The sequence below is a fragment of the Salvelinus sp. IW2-2015 genome, linkage group LG15, assembly GCF_002910315.2.
Source record: "Salvelinus sp. IW2-2015 linkage group LG15, ASM291031v2, whole genome shotgun sequence".
In the NCBI taxonomy this organism is placed as follows: domain Eukaryota; kingdom Metazoa; phylum Chordata; class Actinopteri; order Salmoniformes; family Salmonidae; genus Salvelinus; species Salvelinus sp. IW2-2015.
The window spans coordinates 66005362-66024845 of record NC_036855.1 but is presented as its reverse complement, the minus strand read 5'-3'; the positions used below and the strand labels follow the sequence as shown (position 1 = coordinate 66024845).

Below are 19484 nucleotides of genomic sequence, written 5' to 3'. Positions count from 1 at the left end.
CCACACCTGGATTGCGCAACATTTTCCCATTATTCTTTTCAAAATTCTCAAAGCTCTGTCAAATTGGTTATTGATCATTGCTAGAGAACCATTTTCAGGTCTTGCCATAGATTTTCAAGTAGATTTAAGTCAAACGTTTAACTCGGCCTCTCATTCACTGTCTTCTTGGTAAGCAACTCCAGAGTAGATTTGGCCTTGTGTTTTACGTTATTGTCCTGCTGAAAGGTGAATTCATCTCCCAGTGTCTGGTGGAAAGCAGACTGAACCAGGTTTCCTCTAGGATTTTGCCTGTGCTTAGCTCCATTTCATTTATTTTTTATCCTGTAAAACTCACAAGTCCTTAGCAATTACAAGCATACCCATAACATGATGCAGCCACCACAATGCTTGAAAATATGGAGAGTGTTAGTCAGTAATGTGTTGTATTGGATTTTCAGCAAACATAACATTTTGCATTTTTAATTGCCTTGCCACATTTTTTGCGGTATTACTTTAGTGCCTTGTTGCAAACAGGATGCATGTTTTGGAATATTTTTATTCTGTACAGGCTTCCTTCTTTTCACTCTGTAAATTAGGTAGGTATTTAGGAGTAACTACAATGTTGTTGATCCATCCTCAGTTTTCTCCTATCACAACCATTAAACTCTGTAACTGTTTTAAAGTCACCGTTCGCCTCATGGTGAAATCGCTGATCGGTTTCCTTCCTCTCATTGGTCTTTGTGGTTTAATCTGTGTTTGAAATGCACTGCTTGACTGAGTGATCTTACAGATAATTGTAAGTGTGGGTTACAGAGATGAGGTAGTCATTCCAAAATCATGTTAAACAGTATTATTGTATGCAATTTTTACTCCTGAACTTATTTAGGCTTACCATAACGAAGGGGTTGAATACTTATTGACTTAGCTTTTCATTTGTAAAAAATTATATTCTAAAAACATAATTACACTTTCACATTATGGGCTATCGTGGGTAGGCCAGTGACCAAATAAATCTCAATTTAATACATTTTAAATTTACGATGTAACACAACAGAACGTGGAAAAAGTTAAGGAGTGTGAATACTTTCTGAAGGCACTGTAGACCATGGTAGATATCTAGCAACATAGAGCTGCTTAGCCCCATTTCAATTCTATGTCCATACTAGTGTACCACTTAGTATGAAGCAATGTATTGGACATGCATTCCAAATGGTATGCTATGGACATTAGAATGGGGATCTTCTCTCCTCCACTCTGCTCTCTGTAAAGAGATCTTACACTACCACCACACCAGTGTGAGGTGAAGTGGTGCTTTTCCTTGGCTCTGTTCATTCGTTTAGAACCTTGAGACTAGATCTCAGCCTCCCCATAAGCCCTAGCTGCATATGCAAATGAGGCAGTGTAATAGGCTSTGCTGCGATAGGTTCGCCSCGGGGCGGTGTGATCAAAGTGGATCTCCTCCCCGTTAAGTGGCAGGCCGCTCATCATCTGGATGGGGCCAGATTATCTCCTGAGAAAGAAACGCGGCACGCGCACATTCTCATTTTCATTTTAGAATTTCAGAAGGAGCAGAGGGAGGGGGGTTGGGGGGTGAAATTGTTACTTTATGTAATGTTAAGTGCGACAGTCAGGGATGACACCACTACAGGGGGAGTTTTTTTTCTACGTTTTTTCGTCCCCCCTTCTCTCTTTTTTTGCTTAATGGCCGTCGTTTCTCAGTCCCGTGCCTCTCTGGTTTTCATCACCTGACTGGCTCAAGGGGACAGAGCTAGCTGTTTGTGTCACCACGGTTACCGCGGAGGGAGTCTGGCGGTGGCGGCTCCTCATTCAGCACATCTACACAGATGTCATCAGGATAATGAGGCTGAGCTGCTCTTCCAGGCAACGGACGGACGGGTGGACAATCCTGCCACCCCTCTCTCCAAAAATAATTTTCTATGACAGTGTTATATACTTGTTACAAGAAATGTGTGTTGAAATTGAGTTGGCGCCTGATTTGTTTGTAAAGGCAGGTGTGGTATATTGGGAGGGAACAGTGAGGTGTTGTTGGGGAACTTTATTGAGGCGCTTACAGGTGAATTAAAGTAGAGTGGGATGATAGCATGTGTATGATAGAGACACATACTCTGGTAGTGTGATGGCAGCCTTGGCCCCATGTGGCCTCTATCAGACCTCTCCAGTTTCCACCTCAACCTAATCCATCCCCCTTCCCCGTCAGCCTTCAGTACCGCCCAGGCAGATAGCAAAAGGCATAAGGCCAAACGTGTGTAGCGCCCCTGTTTCCTCCATTCAGAAACATTCGCCCAAAAGGTCAGATGGGCTATTTTAGAAATGCCCCCAGTGAAAATCAATGGCCAAAACGAGTATTCCTCATTTTTTTCTTTTTTGGTCTGGTCTGTGTGCTCTGTCTGAAATCCCACTGAGGCAGGAGGRGAGGCAGTGCCTKATCATCAGGTCCTCTCAGCACTGAGAGAGGGGTGGGGGGGGAGTGGACCAGACCTACATACATCACAGTGTCAGACACACAGACACACTGCGGCCATAGATTCATCATCAGAACTCCGTCTGGAGGCAGGGAGAGGAGAGAGGAAGACTCTCTCTGGTCTAAACTCATCATCCCCAGGACCTCACATCCCATTGGGCACATCACGTCATTTCAACGTGGATAACTTGGTAATATTTGGTTGAGACGTTGATCAATGAGATTACAACCTATATTCACCCAGTCAAAAAGACAGCCAAAGGTTAGTTGAATTACCAATGTGTTATCACTCTGCTTTCAAACATCTAAAAGCACAACCAAATTCCAATAGAAAAACAATGTCTTATTTTTAGTTGTCGCCCAAATGTACAGTATATCACTCAACCATTTAAAAGCACAACTAAGTTTAAAAGGGAATACAATGTCAGATATTTTGTTTTTGTATTAATACAACCGATTAATGTGTTATCACTGTGCTTCATCTAATTGCAGAACCAAACAACCTGGGCTACAGTTGAAATTACATAAAAAATATATGGCGCAAGTGATTAATGCTGTTCGAGATTATTACAGCAATTGTAAAAATCTCCACAAACCTGCAACGACCTATGCATTCTTTTTATGAATACATAAGAAGTCATTTTTACTTACAGTAACCTGAAAATGAGGCCATGGATGTGTTACTCATTTTAAGGTTTAATGTTACATTAGCTTGTAAGATATTTAATTATATTTAGGCTATTTAATGTATTACAACAGTAATTTTGAATTGTGGTTGGTTGACAACGCAAACAACATCAACATTTGAAGGAGATGTATCTACTGCTTGGATAGTTTCATCTGAACCACCGGCTTAATCCCATTCTTTAACTTGTATTTTTGGTTGAGTTGGAGACGTGATATCAACATACTGTATCATTTGTTAACTTGTCAACAAGTTAATAGGCTAAATGTATTGCATTTCAGAAGTGATATTGAAATGTTTTTGCTTGTCAGTGCAACCAAATWWTAACATTTGAAGGAGATTTATCTTCTGCTTGGATKGTTTCTTCTCTGTGCCGCTGATGTAGTCTGGCTTTAATTCCAGTTTGTCTACAAATMAATAATTSATATGTTGGATTRACYTCTCCATCTCAACCAAAAATCTAAGTGAAAGAAAAGGACTAAATCAAATCAAACTTTAAATGCACTTTAAATAAAGTTTGATTTGATTTAGTCCTATTCTTTAACTGATTTGGTCACATTTATTTTGCTCTGTTAAACCTTCCCTTTGGAATGACTTCAATAGCAACAGTGAATCTATTTTGTTTTTAAGTGGAGATCCCTCGACAATCGTTCTCATGATATCACATTCGTAATAGTCAGTGACAAATATCAAAGTTTATCAGGGCTGGGCTCAGTTAAAACCCTGGATGGGAGACCAAAGGGTACCTGTAGATAGATCAATTCTCTTGTAGGAAGTGCTGCCCAGCCTATAGTTTTTTGTCTGAAAGTGGATATAACGTTGAAGATCTGACGTAGTTTTAAAGGTGCAAATTCAACATATTTTATACAAGGTTTGTCTATGTTGCAATTTGGTTACCATGATAACATAATCCTGTGGTTGAAATTTTACCCTCAAAATAAGAGTTGATTACTTTTTTCAAATTCAATGTATTTTTATTTTCCACYTAGATTCCACGTCACAATATGTTGACAAATAACGTTGATTCAACCAGTTTGTTCCCAGTGGGATGGTTCTGGCTTTTAGCCTATGATTGGTTGGGAGGAGTCGGTCAAACGTCTGTCAGCTGATTGGGATAAATGGTTTCCCTAGAATTGGTTGCCTTTGTAAGGCTTTTATTTTGATGATGGCCCTTATCCTCCTAATTTCATTCTCGATCAAACCAGCTAAGAAATGCAGGTCATTGATGTTTCGGGCCATGGCTTCAGAATCTAATTTGTCGAAAACCATAAATAATTGATGGTAAATGTGTTATTGGAAAAGCCCAATTATATTTTATACGCCACATGCAATGCCAAGGCTGAGTGCAAAGCTTTTTGCGTCAGGTTTCCCACTAAAAGAAACATATAGATAATTGAAATAGTTGTAAAATGGGTTACAGACTTATCACAGCTTGATACACCTATGATAAACTTCCTGGCAAAATAGGAATTGAAAGAGGTGAACTTTGGCATCATCAGGTGACATGTTGATGCAGAGGAATATCAGGGGATGGACAGTTGGACACAGAAGCKTGTCTTTTGTTCCTTCCTCAAACACACCTGATTTAAATAATCAACTAATCATGGTCTTCAGTCTGGACATGATTAGCTAAGCAGGTGTGTTACTGCAGGGCTGGAATGAAAGCCTGCACGCCCAGCTGCTATCCAAGACTGGAGTTTTACATAAAGATGATCCTCCACAAGAATTGAACATAGCCAGACTATTTAGAGGCATATCACTATACAGTTTATGTCTTTGACTATAAAGACTGTCAGTGAGACTGTTGTTAAGACAGCTCTTGGTTGCTCTGAATGACACCCCCATATCAGCATCACGAGCAGGGCCGGTTCCAGGCCAGAGGGGGGCTGAGGGGGTGTTGGGGTGCGGGTGGTGAGATGTGGGAGCCCCTGTCTTCCCTTCCTCTCTCTTCTCATCCAGCCAGTCGGATCTGTGTCCTTGCAGCGTTGCTCCACTTTACCTCAGAGTGATTCCAGACCCGTGTGAAACTGAGAGCTGTCCAATGGGAATCRCTCAGCTTTTTGTTAGAATAATTTTCCTCAAATATTTTTCCTCCTCAGGCGTTCAGAGGGAGTTTTTTCTTGCCTCGTTTGCACACCAGGATTGATCATGAAATGTCTTGAACCACGCAGCAATGAATTCTGCCCTCGCTCAACTCTCAACCTTGTATGGCACCAATTAAAAGCAAGAGGCGTTATATGTACAGTATGTCCTAGCCAGATGCATAAACATCTACATACATCCACATAGTGTATTACTGGATTGACTTGGAGTCAGTAGCATCAACATGACATAGAAACACTGGTCAACATTTTTACATTTTTCTCTTCCCACCTCCATCAAGAGATATTGTAGATTTAGCCAACTTATTTTAATTATAACCTGTGGATGTAACCAATGTAACCAATGTAACCAATGTGCATCACCAATGTGCATCAACCAAGACATCATTGGCTCTAAGACATGATTTCCCCAGCATCCCCCACAGATGACCAGGTCACATTTAGCCTGTAAAGGCGCTTGTGCAACAGGCCCCGTCATGCAGTGCTATTTCTCCTCTATTGTCAGAGGTGTCAGAGGACAAGGCTACAGTGCCATGCATTTATTACTACTTTTGTGTCTGTTGTATCTGTGGTTCACGGCCTCTCATCGTTTGGCCCCACAGAACCCGTCATCGTACCCATTGTAGAGTGCTCGCTGTTAGGCATGCTCAGGGCTAAAGCCTGTCAGAATAATCACTATGATTATGAAGCCAGTTTGGGCTAGTTAACAAAGCGCTGACATTTGGTGATATACTGTAAGGACCAAAACATGGCAGTAAATCTCTCCCTTTCATTYAACTTTTACGTTTGGCTTTTAAAATATGCTCTTTGAGAGTCTCTGTACATGGAAGATTGTGTTCTACTACAGGAAAAACAGTGAGGTTAAGTACCTCTAACCTCTTAGTGGTTATTACAAATGTGTATGTAGATACATGCAAATATCAGATATCCACASGTCTTCTCAAATATTTCCCATTGTTGAAGTGTTTCATCAGTGTTGTTTGAAAGATCAAAGCGGGGCTATTTAATTGTTCATTTAATTATTTCAGAATGAAGATCTCTTTTGATTAACTCCTCAATATGCACAGCCTACTAAATAGTCCACACTAGCACTATTTTTTGTTTTATTTGTTGCTTTGTTGTCTGGAGTTTCAACTTCTCTGTTTTTTTCCCTTTTTTTTTTCTCCTCGAGACATATTATAAAGAAAAAAATCACCAGGCTTTTAAAAATACCTTTGGTGTTCCTATGTGTTTTGGAATATTACAAAGTCCTGTAATGAGAAGGAAAACAAACAAAAAAAGAGATTTGCCTCAGAGGGAGATTGCGGCTCGTCTTCTCTTGCAAAAGAAGCCTGTAGGACCACTTTTTCTTTGTGCGCTGTAGCACTCCTTGGGACTCCTGCGACAGGGGAATTGGGTACGCTGAGCTARGCTCGTGGCGGGGTGCCAGCCAGCCTCCCTCCGTTCCCGGGATAACAGGGAGAGGAMAGGAGSCAGGYTTGAGGACACGTTTCAATTAGGGAACAAACACCACACACACAGAGGAGAGAASAAGAGCTAAATCCTGACCAGCCAGACCAACTCATATTCTCTTAACCTCTTTCCTTTCTAAACTGTACCTGRACTGGAGAACAATAGCTCAACCAGCCTGCCCCCTTTTTATTTGAGAAATGTAATTTGTATAGAAATTCACYGGGGAKGGAAGAGGAGGGTAGTGTAAAAGAGAGGGGTCTTTCTTTGTGAGTTGATTCTCTAAGTGTGCCAGCTCTGCCTGCATGTTTCCATTAGATTGTCATGTTGGCTAATTAGAGAGCGGCAGCATGATTCACCTTGGTAATTAGCAGGACTTGCACACCACGTGCCTSGAGGCTAGTGTGAAAGASGAGCCCAGCCTCAGTGCCCTGCAGTCTCCTCTCCCCTCCACTGCATGCCTGCCTTCTCTCTCTCCCTGATTCCCTGTGAAGATTCTCTCTCTTCTCATCTACCTTCCACTTTTTTGATTTAGAAATGAATAAATCATTGCGATCGTCCTCGTCCTCTTGAATATCTGAGTTCACATCTTTTCCTAGATGCAAATGATACGTGATCAATAGAAAGGTGATGAGCACCGAATCTAACTCTTCAGAAAGAGAGGGGAAAGAGAGAGGGAGAGAGAAGACTGCTAGCCCAAGCACGGTCYCATGTAAAGGGAGACAATGTGAAAGAAGAACATTTCAAGTTGGACATTTTCCCTTAGATAAGCATTATTTTTAATGATCACCGCTTTCCTGGCGCTTCCTTATAATGCTGCTGCTTGAATATGCTTATCGGTGATTTCTGGGTTCCTCTGTTTAAAYACGTATTCTTTAAAAAATAMTCTACAAATGTTATTCTAKYGAATGAWAATACTATCTCTGTGGATGGGTTTTGGAGTGTGTTTTATACACAARCAATTTTATATACACAGTCTTTATACACGGTTTAATTTCTGKAAATAAGTTGCAAATAAATACGAACCGTAGGGTCATGATAGTGGCCCTCACATGATGACCTTAGCTCCGGGGAGGGCTCATGGTGCTGAATAATTGGTTGTTGGCTCTGGAAATAGTTCTGACGTATCCATCCAGCTCAGGAGGAAATAGAACATGCTGAGACTATAACTAGGGTTCATTTCCATAGGTAACGTATATGTATAATGTATATGACAGCAAACAGATGCTTTCTTCATCTCTCTATTTTATGGTGAAGAAAACACTTGACTGAAATTCCTCAATGTGGTATTAATCACTGCACATTCATGTATTCATTGTGATAAGCATGTCTATGTATAATCACTTGTTAATGCAGTGACTCATACCTACCTACAGTATGTGTGTTTACTCAGAATAAATACATATTGTGGTGCATAAAACATTTGTAAAAACAAAAATTGAAAGACGCTGTCCTACAATTCTCTTTCCTGTATCTATTTGGGATCATTTGTTTCCAAATCCAGTTCAGTTAAAGGGGCAATCTGAGATTGCTACATCCATTTTTGGACTTTTTAATAAATTATATACAGTGCCTTCAGAAAGTATTCATACCCCTTGACTTATTCCACATTTTGTTGTGTTACAGCCTGAATTCAAAATGGAATACCTTTTTTTTTCTCTCACCCATCTACACACAATACCCTGTAAAGTGAAAACATATTTTTAAAAAATATCTAATTTACATCAGTATTCACACCCCTGAGCCAATACTTTGTAGAAGCGCCTTCGGCGGCAAATACAGTCTTGGGTATGTCTATCAGCTTTTCACATCTGGATTTGGGGATTTTCTCCCATTCTTCCTTTAAGATTTTCTCAAGCTCTGTTAAGTTAGATGGGGAGTGGCGGTGAACAGCAATCTTCAAGTCTTTCCACATATTTTCAATGGGATTCAAGTCTGGGCTTTGGCTGGGACACTAAAGGACTTTCACATTCTTGTTCTGAAGCCATTCCAGTGTTGCTTTGGCTGTATGCTTGGGGTCATTGTCCTGTTGGAATGTAAATCTTCACCCCAGTCTAAGGTTGTTTGCACTCTGAAGCAGGTTCTCATCAAGGATTTACCTGTATTTGACTCCATTCATTGTTCCCTCTATCCTTACCAGTCTCCCAGTCCCTGCCGCTGAAAAGCATCCCCATAGCATGATGCTGCCACCACCATGCTTCACGGTAGGGATGGCGTTCGACGGGTGATGAACTGTGCCTGGTTTTCTCCAAAAGTAACTTTTTGCATTCAGGCCAAAGAGTTACATTTTGTCTTATCCGACCACAGAATCTTTTGCCTTTCACATGCCTTTTCGCAAATTCCAGGCGTGCTGTCATGTGCCTTTTTCTCAGGAGTGGCTTCTGTCTCTCCCATAATGCCCAGATTGGTTAAGTGCTGTAGAGACTCCATGACCAAGGTTCTTCTTGCCCGGTTGCTCAGTTTGGTCGGAGGGACAGCACTAGGCAAAGTCTGGGTAGTTCCATATTTCTTCCCCAGATATATGCCTCATCACAATTCTATCTCAGAGATCTACAGACAGTTCCTTGGACTTCATGGTATAGTTTCTGCTCTGACATGGACAGGTGTGTTTCTTTCTAAACCATGCGCAAACAATTGAAATGGCCACAGATGGGCTCCAGTCAAGTTGTAGCTACACTTCAAAGGAAATCGGATGAACCTGAGCTCAATTTGGAGTGTCATAGCAAAGGGGTGTGAATAATTACTGTATATGAATAAGATATTTCTGTATTTCATTGTCAATACATTTGCAAACATTTCCAAAAGCATGTTTTCACTTTGTCATTTATTTAAAAAAAATAATCACCTTTATTTAACCAGGTAGGCTAGTTGAGAACAAGTTCTCATTTACAACTGCGACCTGGCCAAGATATAGCAAAGCAGTGCGACACAAACAACAACACAGATTTACACATGGAATAAACAAACATACAGTCAATAATACAATAGAAAAAGTCTATATGCAGTGTGTGCAAATTAGGTAGGATAAGGGAGGTAAGGCAATAAATAGGCCATAGTGGCGAAATAATTACAATATAGCAATTAAACACTGGATTGATAGATGTGCAGAAGATGAATGTGCAAGTAGAGATACTGGGGTGCAAAGGAGCAAAATAAAGAAATAACAGTATGGGGATGAGGTAGTTGGATGGGCTATTTACAGATGGCTATGTACAGGTGCAGTGATCTGTGAGCTGCTCTGACAGCTGGTGCTTAAAGTTAGTGAGAGAGATAAGCATCTCCAGCTTCAGTGATTTTTGCAGTTCGTTCCAGTCATTGGCAGCAGAGAACTGGAAGGAAAGGCGGCCATAGTAGGAATTTACTTTMGGGGTGACCAGTGAAATATACCTGCTGGAGCGCATGCTACGCGTGGGTGCTGCTATGTTGACCAGTGAGCTGAGATAAGGCAGGGCTTTACTTAGCAAAGACTTATAGATGACCTGGAGCCAGTGGGTTTGGCGACGAATATGAAGCGAGTGCCAGCCAACAACAATTATGGGGTGTTATGGGTAAGAAAAACATATATTTAATCCATTTTGAATTCAGCCTGTAACAAAACAAAATGTGGAATAAGTCAAGGGGTATGAATACATTCTGAATGCACATCGATTTTTGAAGAATATACAGTACCAGTCAAAAGTTTGGACACACCTACTCATTCAAGGGTTTTTCTTAATCTTTTGTTATTTTCTACATTGTATAATAATAATGAAGACATCAAAACTATGACATAACACATATGGAATCATGTAGTAACCAAAAAAGTGTTAKATTTTTCAAAGTAGCCACCCTTGGCATTCTCTCAACCAGCTTCACCAGGAATGCTTTTCCAACAGTCTTAAAGGAGTTCCCACATATGCTGAGCACTTGTTGGCTGTTTTTCCTTCACTCTGCAGTCCAACTCATCCCAAACCATTTCAATTGGTTTGAGTTTGGGTGATTGTGGAGGCCGGGTCATCTGATGCAGCACTCCATCACTCTCCTTCTTGGTCAAATAGCCCTTACACAGCCTGGAGGTGTATTGGGTCATTGTTCTGTTGAAAAACAAATGACAGTCCCACTAAGCGCAAATTAGATGGGATGGTGTAATGCTGCAGAATGCTGTGGTATCCATGCTGGTTATGTGTGCCTTAAATTCTAAATAAATCACAYACAGTGTCACCAGCAAAGCACCCCCACGCCATCACACCTCCTCCTCCATACTTCACGGTGGGAACCACACATGCGGAGATCATCCGTTCACTTACTCTGTGTCTCACAAAGACACGCCGGTTGGAACCAAAAATCTCAAATTTTTATTCATCAGACCAAAGGACAGATTTTCACCACTCTGAAGTCCAATGCTCGTGTTTCTTGGTGTCCTTTAGTAGTGTTTTCTTTACAGAAATTTGACCATGAAGGCCTGATTCACACAGTCTCCTCTGAACAGTTGATGTTGAGATGTGTCTGTTACTTGAACTCTGTGAAGCATTTATTTGGGCTGCAATTTCTGATGCTGGTAACTCTAATGAACTTATCCTATGCACTGACCTTCATGTCTTAAAGTAATGATGGACTCTCATTTCTCTTTGCTTTTTTGAGCTGTTCTTGCCATAATATGGACTTTGTCTTTTACCAAATAGGTCTAGTGGTTGGGTGCCTGTTTTGTTATTGTTTGAACTGCAGATTGCCCCTTTAAATCAACCTGTATACCACAGCTGTACTTTAGCTCTACCAAACACAGCCCCCACATCAGTAGGTCAGGGCTGAAACATGGGGAGACATAGCAGATTGGCCCAGTCATATTGGATGTCTACTGAGTTGAGATGAGGTTGGAGATCTGATTGGCGATTTAGCTTAGACTCCCCTTGCTTAACTACCAGGCATTTTAAATGAGAAAAGGCCTTACAGCTCACAGATGTTCATAGAACAGAGAGACAGACTGCCTCATATAGTTACTTTAAAAAAAGGTCTGCTGTGCAGGTGTCAAGTAATGAAATCAAATGCATGGATTTAGGTAGCTGCATAAGTAGGAAGTTAATGCACGTACCCATGCACGTGTGCACACACACCCTCAGTATACAGTATATAGCTTATTATATGGGTTGTTGTGGCCCTTAGAGTCCCCCTGCTGTGCCCCCTTGGCCCTCAGACCAGGTCTGGGCTGGGGATAGAGATCAGCAGAGGCCCCCTGCCCTGCCTTTATCCTGGGCCCTTTTAGAGGGCAGAGAGCCCCCTGCTCCTCTCCTCCACAGCCCCACAGCCATCTGTGACGTCAGCCCTGCCTGCCTGCCCTGCCTCCTCTCTGCTCTGCGTTCTGCTCCACCAAGGACATCTGTCTGTAAGCGTCTGGGGGGCTGCGAGGCGAGCAGCTAGTCCCCCAGGCCAGGGGGTGAAGCCTTTGTTACCAAGCYAACTGCACAGATAGAAAACGTRAGGTTGGACTTCGTGGCTTATGGAACTGACTCCTTTGTGTATGTGGGGTTTATCTGATTGCTGTCTGTCTGAAGAACGATCTCTCTCTAGCTGTCTGCCTTTCCCTGTTTCAGACATTTTTGCATCATGTAGAGAACTTGGACATCGTGTTCTTTCCTTGTGAGGAGACAAAGAACTGTGCATGGGTTTTTATGTGGGTTTGACACTTGAAGGGCATAATTTTTTGTGAAGCATTTAGGGCATAGCCCTGACTGAGTTTTTTACTGCTGTAAATAATTCAGAAAAAGGAACAACCAAGTAAATAAGCATGGGAAAACCTCAGCCAACAAATGGGACAGAATAGGCCTATAAAAGACAAACAAATCCACTCTTCTGATATTGACTGTTTCTTCACTTCACTCAATCCATCTACTGAATACTTTTTCCAGTTATGTTGTTATGGTGTTAAAGGTGTTAACAGTGTTGTTTGTGTATTGAAACCAGACCTCTAGCTATAGGAAGTGTAGCCTGACTATTGGGCAAACACATTGATTGGAGATTCTATCGGGGGATTTTTGCATCACATCTAAGCAATGTTCTACTTCTCCTGACCTTTGTAAATAATTTGAGTTTACAAGTCTCCTTCCCTGTTTCCAAAGGGCATGCGGGCAGACTGCAGGAACTGGTTTTTAAGAGACTTAGGGAGAACCAAATACTTAAGTGCAGACATTGATCGAACCTGGCAAATATATGTTTGTTGGTTATTGGTTATTTTATTATACTGTTTTGAGCTGCAGACTCCAGTATTTCAGTGACCTTGGTGGTAATCTAGTTGAGGCTTCTCATCCATAGGTTAGACTAGTCAATAATACACAGTACACAGGCCCAGCCTAGGGGTGTGTCCAAAAGGGCAACCTAGGCCTATAAACTGCACTACGTTTGACCTGGTTAAATGGAGGGCATTATACAGGGAAAACGTAGTGCACTATATAGGGAATATGGTGCCAGTAAGGTCAAATCCATCCATACTTTAGTTTTGACTTGGACTCATAATGCTCTGATCAAAAGTAGTGCACTGCGCTGTATAGGAAATAGTTTGTCATTTCAGATGCAGCCCAGGTTTGCAGTCATCTTATGTAGAGTTATAGAAGRACTATGGCAGCAGGCCTCAGATCAGATTGGAATCAGTCTCTTCTCCCAGCATCATTATGGCCTCAGTCTCCAGTGAGGGGAAATGCAGACTGGAGGAGGGAGGGTTGGGGTTGAGGGAGGGTTGCAGATGGTGAAATGAGGTCTGCATTTATCATACAGTCATAAATCTGAATGGCAGAGCAGGCAGGGTAGAACGCTGCAGGCTGTGTGAGCCCATGCCTGGTGCCAACTGCCAGGCAGGGTAGAGATGCATCCCGGCATCCTGGTGCCATCAGAGAGATAGCAGAACCCAGACCCCTAAAACACACACACACACACACACACAGACACACACACACACACCCTCTCTCTCCATGGAGGCAGCAGAATCCTTTGAGGTCAAGCCTTCAGAGCTTTCTGTATGTGACCAAGCTTGACAGGGTTAACATTGATACCAGAGTTCCATCTGATATCTGCACCCAAGCTGTGTAATGGAATCTCTAGCCATAATAGCTAGCTAGAATCATCCAGCTGCTTCCTTCCTTTCCACTGGATTTCCTCATTTGCATAGTTCTYCCTTAATTCACACCCAAACACTCCCTGGAATCACTTCCTGAACCTGTCATCTGGTTACGTGTTTATGGGTGTTTGGGAGCCGTGGTGGAACAGTGGTGGAACTGCTCCTCTCCTCAGGACCCCGTGTTGCTTACAGCACACAGCCCTGTAAAARGGCTACAATACTTTAATGTGATGGAAAATGCACAGTAGCAGCAGTAAAGTTTGGGTGGATTTCTGTCTGGMTATTATTGCATTTTTTCCTGTCTCCTAGTTTATCCTAGTTTATGTTGTCAGTGTGCTTTGAATTTTTCAACGGTTTTGCCTTGATAAATGTGAAGTGGCAACACCCTAAAGGGCATGCTTTGCCTGGGGCTTTTTAAAAATCAGAGACAACTGCATGCACATTTTGGATCAGGTTTTTCTAAACCAATGCAACCTTTTATAGAGCACCATCTGAAAGCAACATTTCCCCTGATCAGACAACATGCACATACACACGTGCACACGCACAGRTTAWATACTTAAATTGAATCAACAAATCACATTACATCAAGAAGGATTCTAACATTTCAAAGGTATTGCATACAAGGATACAAAAAGCACCTTCTCCATATAGCTTGGCTGCCCATAACAGCTGAAACAGAGCACCATCTGAAAGCAACATGACATTTCCCCTGATCAGACAACACGATTGCATGTACACAATCACACACACACACATACACACGCACGATCTTAGATAACATAAAAGAACATGAAAGACATGAAAGAACACATTGATTGTCTCTATTCACTTCGACCCAGGCCTCTCCCCCACTGGGCAGACAGTTGGGCAGGCAGGCGTTTCTCCCCTCTGTGCTGTGGCTGTGACTGGAGTTGATAGGAGAGGCACGTGGGTGTGGGGGAGTGGAGCTGACGCCCTCTGTGCTGCCATGACCCCAGGCTCTCACACGTCCGCCCTGCCCCAGCCCCATGCAGCAGAAAGGCCAGCTCCCAGCAACGCTCCCCTCCCTCCCCTCAGCCCTTCTCCCTCTCAGCCCCCAGGTCAGACATGACATTACCTCAGGCAGCGCCTCACCACTGCTTCCCCTTTACACATCACAAACTGAAAAATCACAATGAGGCATGTGACCATGCAGCACCGCTCACCACTTAGACTCACAGATATGAACTCTGCTAATCCCTGACAACATGCTGCCATTTTGTCTCTCTCTGGGTTTGGGGAGGGAGGGAGAGAGATGGGCAATTTACTGGAGGGATGYACATTAAAATGTAATTTCTCAGCAATAGACCTGTTCTGTGCGCACAGACATGGCTCTGCTACTGATAATGTCCATTGTGTTCATCCATTTATGATATGTAACACCTTAGTCTGCTTTGGCAGATGGGACAGAAATCAATTTCCCCTGACAAATTATTTTGATCATGCCTTTACTACCAGCTGAGAGTTGGTCAAATAGTAACAGTTGTTTATGATAGAGGGTAGATGTACAATAGACCATTAGATCTAAACAACAAGTACAGTACGATAACTACTAACTAGGTTTTCTTCGCACATTCCCACACCTCACCAATGTCTCTGAATCGTTACCCCCATGTAATCTGTTGACRCATGTAACTGAAGGTCATGCTGAGCTAGTAATGCTAAGCTAACGTGTGCCTGTTGCTTTGTCTCCCTCAGATGCAGCAACAGGAAATTGCCCTGGTGAGGCAACGAGACGCAAACCTGACCGCGCTAGCTGCCATCGGACCTCGGAAGAAACGCAAGATGGACTCGCCAGGGGCCACGCCGTCAGGGACCGAGGTAAGACCGGAGCCCCCCTATAAAGTCTCCAACTGCTAGTTAGCTTCTGTCGTTTTCTTTAACCTGCTGTAGCAGGACAAAATATATATCTACACAATCACGTCTGAAACAAAACTAACAAATAAAACAAACATTGTTCGATTTTTTTTATACGCCCAGTCGCCCTAAAAACAATGGGCCACACTGTTGAGATGCATGTCAATTGTAATTACTCACCAACKSCAGTAGGMGTACCTATTAGATGCCCAGAATGGTATGTTCACACACAACAGGTTTGCACACCCCATGGACTGTTTCTCTTCTGTTTCTACTGAACATTGATGAATTGCATGGCCACATGCTCTGCAGTATTGGTATTCATTAGTCAAGAACCWGATGTTGGAGGGAATGAATGTGAGGTACTAAAACCCTCCTTTATCCCTGTACTCTGATTGGCTCTGTGTTGTTGTCCTCATATTATTTAGGAACAGTTCTATGGTGGGCCTGGTACACAGTGTGCAGGCCATCCTCCCAACCATTACGTTGTTCTCATGCTTATTCATCTATAAAGTGGATGAAGATGAGTCCTTCTGAAGTCTCCCTTTAGATTAGAGACATGAGCCAATACCATGGTGCGAGGATCCCCATTCAAGTCAATGTTCTAGGGATTCTATTTCTATGAAGAGAGGGGTTTGGGAGCAGTTATGGCGGTTTGTTTATCAATTATCCAAGGATTGGAGTTGTTGTTTTTGGGGTACTATTGTTGTATTCTTAATACCAGACCTCCTTAACAGAAATAATCTGTTATACATTAGSCCGGTTTGGGGCATGTATCTAATGCACCACATTGGAGACCTCAGTAAGCTAATACAGGGAAGATAATGGGAATATATCTGTGGTACATGAACCAACATCCACATCGACAGGACCAGAGCATGTTGACTTACTCCCTTCTGACTAACTGTCTGTTGTTAATTAAGATGAATTATGTTATAAAATAAATAAAATAATAGTCTCCTGTTGAAAATGGTTAAAGAACAGCCCGATTATCACATTTCTCCAATACGGGGTTATACATTGTCATACACACAGTTATTCTGTAACCAAAAATATTTTACATTCTCAGAGAAAGAAATGTTGAACTATTCAAACTCCCGACGATATTCTCTGATTACTGCTGTGATTCTGTGAATATGATGAATAAAACATTTAAAAATCTTCTGAATTTCTGAATGTCAATTGGTCATTTTAATAACCTGCTTATTGGGTTGTATCTTCACATCATTCGCTTAGTTGCAATCTGCTGCAGAAAGAGCACAGTAATGCACCCAGTATAAAAAGGCAGAAATAACTCAATAAAAGCATTACTTCTGGTCCTTGAGTGCAGTGCCAACCTCTTTCACTATGTTTTACCCTGATTGGTTAGCGAGCCCTCGACTTTCACTATGTTTTACCCTGATTGGTTAGCGAGCCCTCGACCCTCTGCTTTCTGCGGAAAAGAAAAAAACTACAACAATCCGYTTTARATATCTAACAGAAACAGTCACACAACATAAACATGAATATCCAGAGCTGTTTTTAATGTCCTGTCCCCGTTTAATTAGGGGGCTATAATTAAGTGAAGTCATACCCCCCTGCTCCCCCTCCCTCACCCCCCTCCACCCCTCTTTTGAGCGATTGCGAGAGGGGGAGGAGAAAGAGGGAGGAATCTTAACTTATTTTCACTTCATTTTCACCTCCTCACATTTCTTCATTTCACATGGGCAGGAAGCGCCAGCGGCGTTCTCTTTCCCTTCTCCAGAGCAAAGTGAATGTGACTTTTCTAAGGGGGTCACAGGATGCCTGCAGGCCCTGTGGGTGTTACTGGACTGTTGCCTGCTCTCAGCTTCACTGAGGGGCTTGTCATAGATTTCATCTCCACAGAAATGAGCCGGGGGCCCTGGCCAGGAGCAGGCAGCAGAGGCAGGCAGCATTATGAAGGAGTAGGGCCCACGCTGCCTGSCTGGCTGATTACTTCCCTCTGACATCGCATCCTGAGCTTTCCGCATTAATCCCAGACAGACAAAGGCAGCCCTTCAGTGCTGCGCCAGAGCTCAAATTAGGAGAGGGAGGATAATGACCTTCTTGAGATCCTGTTCTCTGTTACTCCGTTCTGTTATAGTAGAGAGAGCTCCTGTTGAAACTAACAATCCCCCCGTCTCTACCCCTTCCGACCACCCTTCCGCCGTGTTCCGACCGTGACACAATTCAGGTGACACAATTTCGGTACATGTTTTTTTCCTACCTCCTTTTGATGGTGGCTTGGCCAGAGCTCTGCTGTGCTGGAGCCTGGTTGCCTCGACTAGACTGCCAAAAGGTCTGAAACTGATAGCTAGTCAAGACTGGAGTGTCTGTCTCCAGCCTGATCTGGTCTGCAGGAGGGAACAAAGGGGGGCTTACAGGGSTCCGCAGGGRYGATTAGTTKCKYGGWGCCAATGGCAGGGCCTGTTCACAGGGGTAGAGAGACGAGGGCCTGCTGTGGCCCTGACTGTGGGTCATAGCACAGACACCGGTAGCACTAACCCCCCTACTACCCCCCAACAACCCCTGCGCTGAGAAGGATGGATTTTGAAGTGCTCTACTAAGCCAATTGGAGGGCTAGAGAAGGATGAAGGAGGACTAGAGGAAGGAGGATGTGGAATGAAGAAGGAGAAGGACTGGTGAATAGAGGCTCTTTACGTTTACACTTTCTCAAACATCAGCCTACAGTATCAGCCCTGACATGGCTAGCCTCCAGTAACTATGGGACATTTACAGCTAATGGGTTAGCCATGCATCCCAGCCTGGCAGACTGAGCAGGGTCACTGTCCAGTCACCCAGACAAACACTGGATTATTCCATTTTCATTATATTATTCCACTATCACCATCACTTTGTTACTATGTTACATCACTAGTCTCCTTCCTTACACAAACAAAATAGTTTCAGAGCAGTAGTAATTAATCGGTAGTTGTTTGGGCATGAACTGCCCATGTTGTGGTTTTATCCCTTTAAAAAGAAGAATACAAGGTTTAGTATTGTTGGGGAGAGTGTCAATGTAGGGTGAAATTTCAGAACTGTAATATTGGCCAATATCAGGACACGCTTTAGCTTTTAAATGTAAAGATCCCAGTGCCTCTACTATGATGGAACATATTGTAGTGTAAAACGTGCTCTGAGCTCTGAAATATCCTTGACACGTTTACGAGCACACAGTTATCATCATCTAGACAGTTGGGCCATTTATCACATCAAAGGAACAGCCTTGTTTGTTGACGTACAACAACAATGGCAGCTAAATTGCCCGGACTTGTACAGTACTGTATAACCACACTGTCAGACTCCTATCTGTCTCTCCCAGGCAGTGCTGGGTGGAAAAGGTAAGGCAAGAAGAGATTTAATAGCAAGCAGTCTATTTTTCCAGTTGAATTCATTTCACCTTCTTACTTTCAGGGTGTAGATCAGAAAAATGGAGTGAGGCAATAGAGCAAGAGGCAAAGAGAGAGAGAGGGGAAAAGCAGAAGGAAAACTGATGCCCTTTCCTACAGCTAAATTAACYGGAATCACGTGGAAAACAATCTGAGCCTCCAATGAAAGGGGAACCATTAAAATTAGCCCCAAGCTATGGACTGCACCCAATATCACTAAAGCTGCACTCACTACAGATGTGGAGGCTGGCTTACAGGCAAACTATGCTCTGTTCTATAGCTACAATTAAAATCAACCTCTCTGCCAAAWAATAGGAGAGGAGAAGAGGGGGAGAAAGGCAGACATGGAACATCAAAGACAGATTGAAATGTGTAGTCAGTAATAAGACTGGTCTCCAAGCCCTCGGGTTCTCCACGGTCCCCTTGTTAATGAGAA

The 19484-nt window shown here is 42.7% G+C and overlaps 1 protein-coding gene across 1 annotated transcript in view; it reads left to right on the top strand.

The window, feature by feature from the left end:
- LOC111973858 (transcription initiation factor TFIID subunit 4-like) overlaps positions 1-19484 on the top strand; it is a 747250-nt gene that overhangs the window by 50087 nt on the left and 677679 nt on the right. Inside the window, exon 13 of the mRNA XM_070447334.1 lies at positions 15501-15623. Within this exon, the coding sequence (XP_070303435.1) occupies positions 15501-15623 (123 nt within the window). The remainder of the gene's footprint in view (positions 1-15500; positions 15624-19484) is intronic.